The 1,491-nt window shown below is 62.5% G+C and overlaps 1 protein-coding gene across 1 annotated transcript in view; it reads right to left on the reverse strand.

Moving 5' to 3' along the window:
• Window positions 1–1,491, reverse strand: part of MNEG_6810 (hypothetical protein) — a gene marked incomplete at both ends in the record, with an annotated part of 5,716 nt that overhangs the window by 850 nt on the left and 3,375 nt on the right. Inside the window, one exon of the mRNA XM_014044716.1 lies at window positions 898–990. Within this exon, the coding sequence (XP_013900170.1) occupies window positions 898–990 (93 nt within the window). The remainder of the gene's footprint in view (window positions 1–897; window positions 991–1,491) is intronic.

The raw sequence follows: 1,491 nt of genomic DNA on the forward strand, positions 1-1,491 counted from the left end.
ATGTGTGTGTGTGTGTGTGTGTGTGTGTGTGTGTGTGTGTGTGTGTGTGTGTGTGTGTGTGTGTGTGTGCGCGCGCGCGGTTTGGTACGGTTGGAGGTCGATGTTTCAGGTTTGAGATGATGTGGCTCGTGTTGAAGGTGCTTGAATAATAGGCAGTGGGTAAGGGCGGTGCGAGGGCGTGCCACGCAGTGCGGCACATCGGACGCGCTCTCAAGCCGACTTGCCGAGCCAGCCACACAGGAGCACGCGTGCGGCTTTCGTGCGGCACGATTCCTGGCCTGCTCCCCCCAAAATCGGAAGCTCGCCTCTGGCCGCACGTAGCCGCACACCACCAGCCGGATCTCCTGACCGTAAAACGGCTGGATGGTTTGTTTGTTCGCAGGGCGCATGGGCATACACATGTACGTTTGGGTGTGTCAGAGCCAGAATTTTGCAGAGGCGGCCACAGATGTGTCAGGCAGAAAGGAGGCGGCGCGGCTGGGGCCGTCAGATGGGTCAAGCGTTGGGGTCTGCCTCGCCACTGCACACACGCGTGTGGCCGGTACGCGCCAGTCGGCCCCGATCGTGGCGGTGGCGTTGCGCACGCCCGGCCGCGCGTTCCGGCCCCTCGCCGCTTGCTCAGTCTTCAACTTGGGTGACACTTTCACCTCGCACGCCAAATGTTGCTGCGCGCACGCAGACCCCCAGCCACCCCTCTGCCTTCACTGCTATGCAAACGCGCCCCCACTGGCCCGGCGCCCTCTGCAACCGCACAGTTGATTTTCGCCGTCTGGGCCCAAGCTCTCGACCTTCCCTCCCCCTTCTTGTCACCCAGTTGCAAAGCAAATAATCCTCGCTCTCTCATGTTCACCTCGTGGACCCCGAGCGCACAACCCTCCCCCCTCCTGCCGTCCTCACCTCGTCAAACTCAGCGAGCAGCCAGGGCTCTGCCGTCTTCTCTGTATTGCCAAAGAAGGGGTTCCATCCGATGCTCATGACCATCTTGTGCACCTGGCGGGGGCGGGGGCGGGGAATTTGGGATGCGGGTTCGGGGTCATGGGGTGGAGGGTTAGGGTGCGAGGGGATACTTGAGGTGCGGGTAGGGTCGGGGGCTTGCTGGAATAGTTGGGGTTTCTTTTGGGGGGGGGGTTGCTCTTGGTCTAGGTCTGGGAATTGGGGTGCCGGGAACTCTTGGGTGAGGGGCGCGGTAAGGGGTAAAGGGTGGCGTGGGGCGCGGAGATGACATCCGCAGGTGACGGAGGGCACACAGGGTGTTGCCAACGCAAAGAATGCGCATTTATCCCCAACCCCTGCTTGTGATGAATGCTGCCCGGGGCGCGTCAACTGGAGTTTGACCGGAGGACATTGCATTGGCCACCGCAGGCCAATTCGCACCCATCAGGCGCACCCCCTCAGATCGACGCGTGCCCCTCCTGCCCTGCGTGCCTCACGTTTCACAAACGCGTACAGGTGAAGACACGCACACATGCGGGCGCCCCTCCCCCCCCCCCC

Source organism: Monoraphidium neglectum (genome assembly GCF_000611645.1).
Source record: "Monoraphidium neglectum strain SAG 48.87 unplaced genomic scaffold scaffold01145, whole genome shotgun sequence".
Taxonomy (NCBI): domain Eukaryota; kingdom Viridiplantae; phylum Chlorophyta; class Chlorophyceae; order Sphaeropleales; family Selenastraceae; genus Monoraphidium; species Monoraphidium neglectum.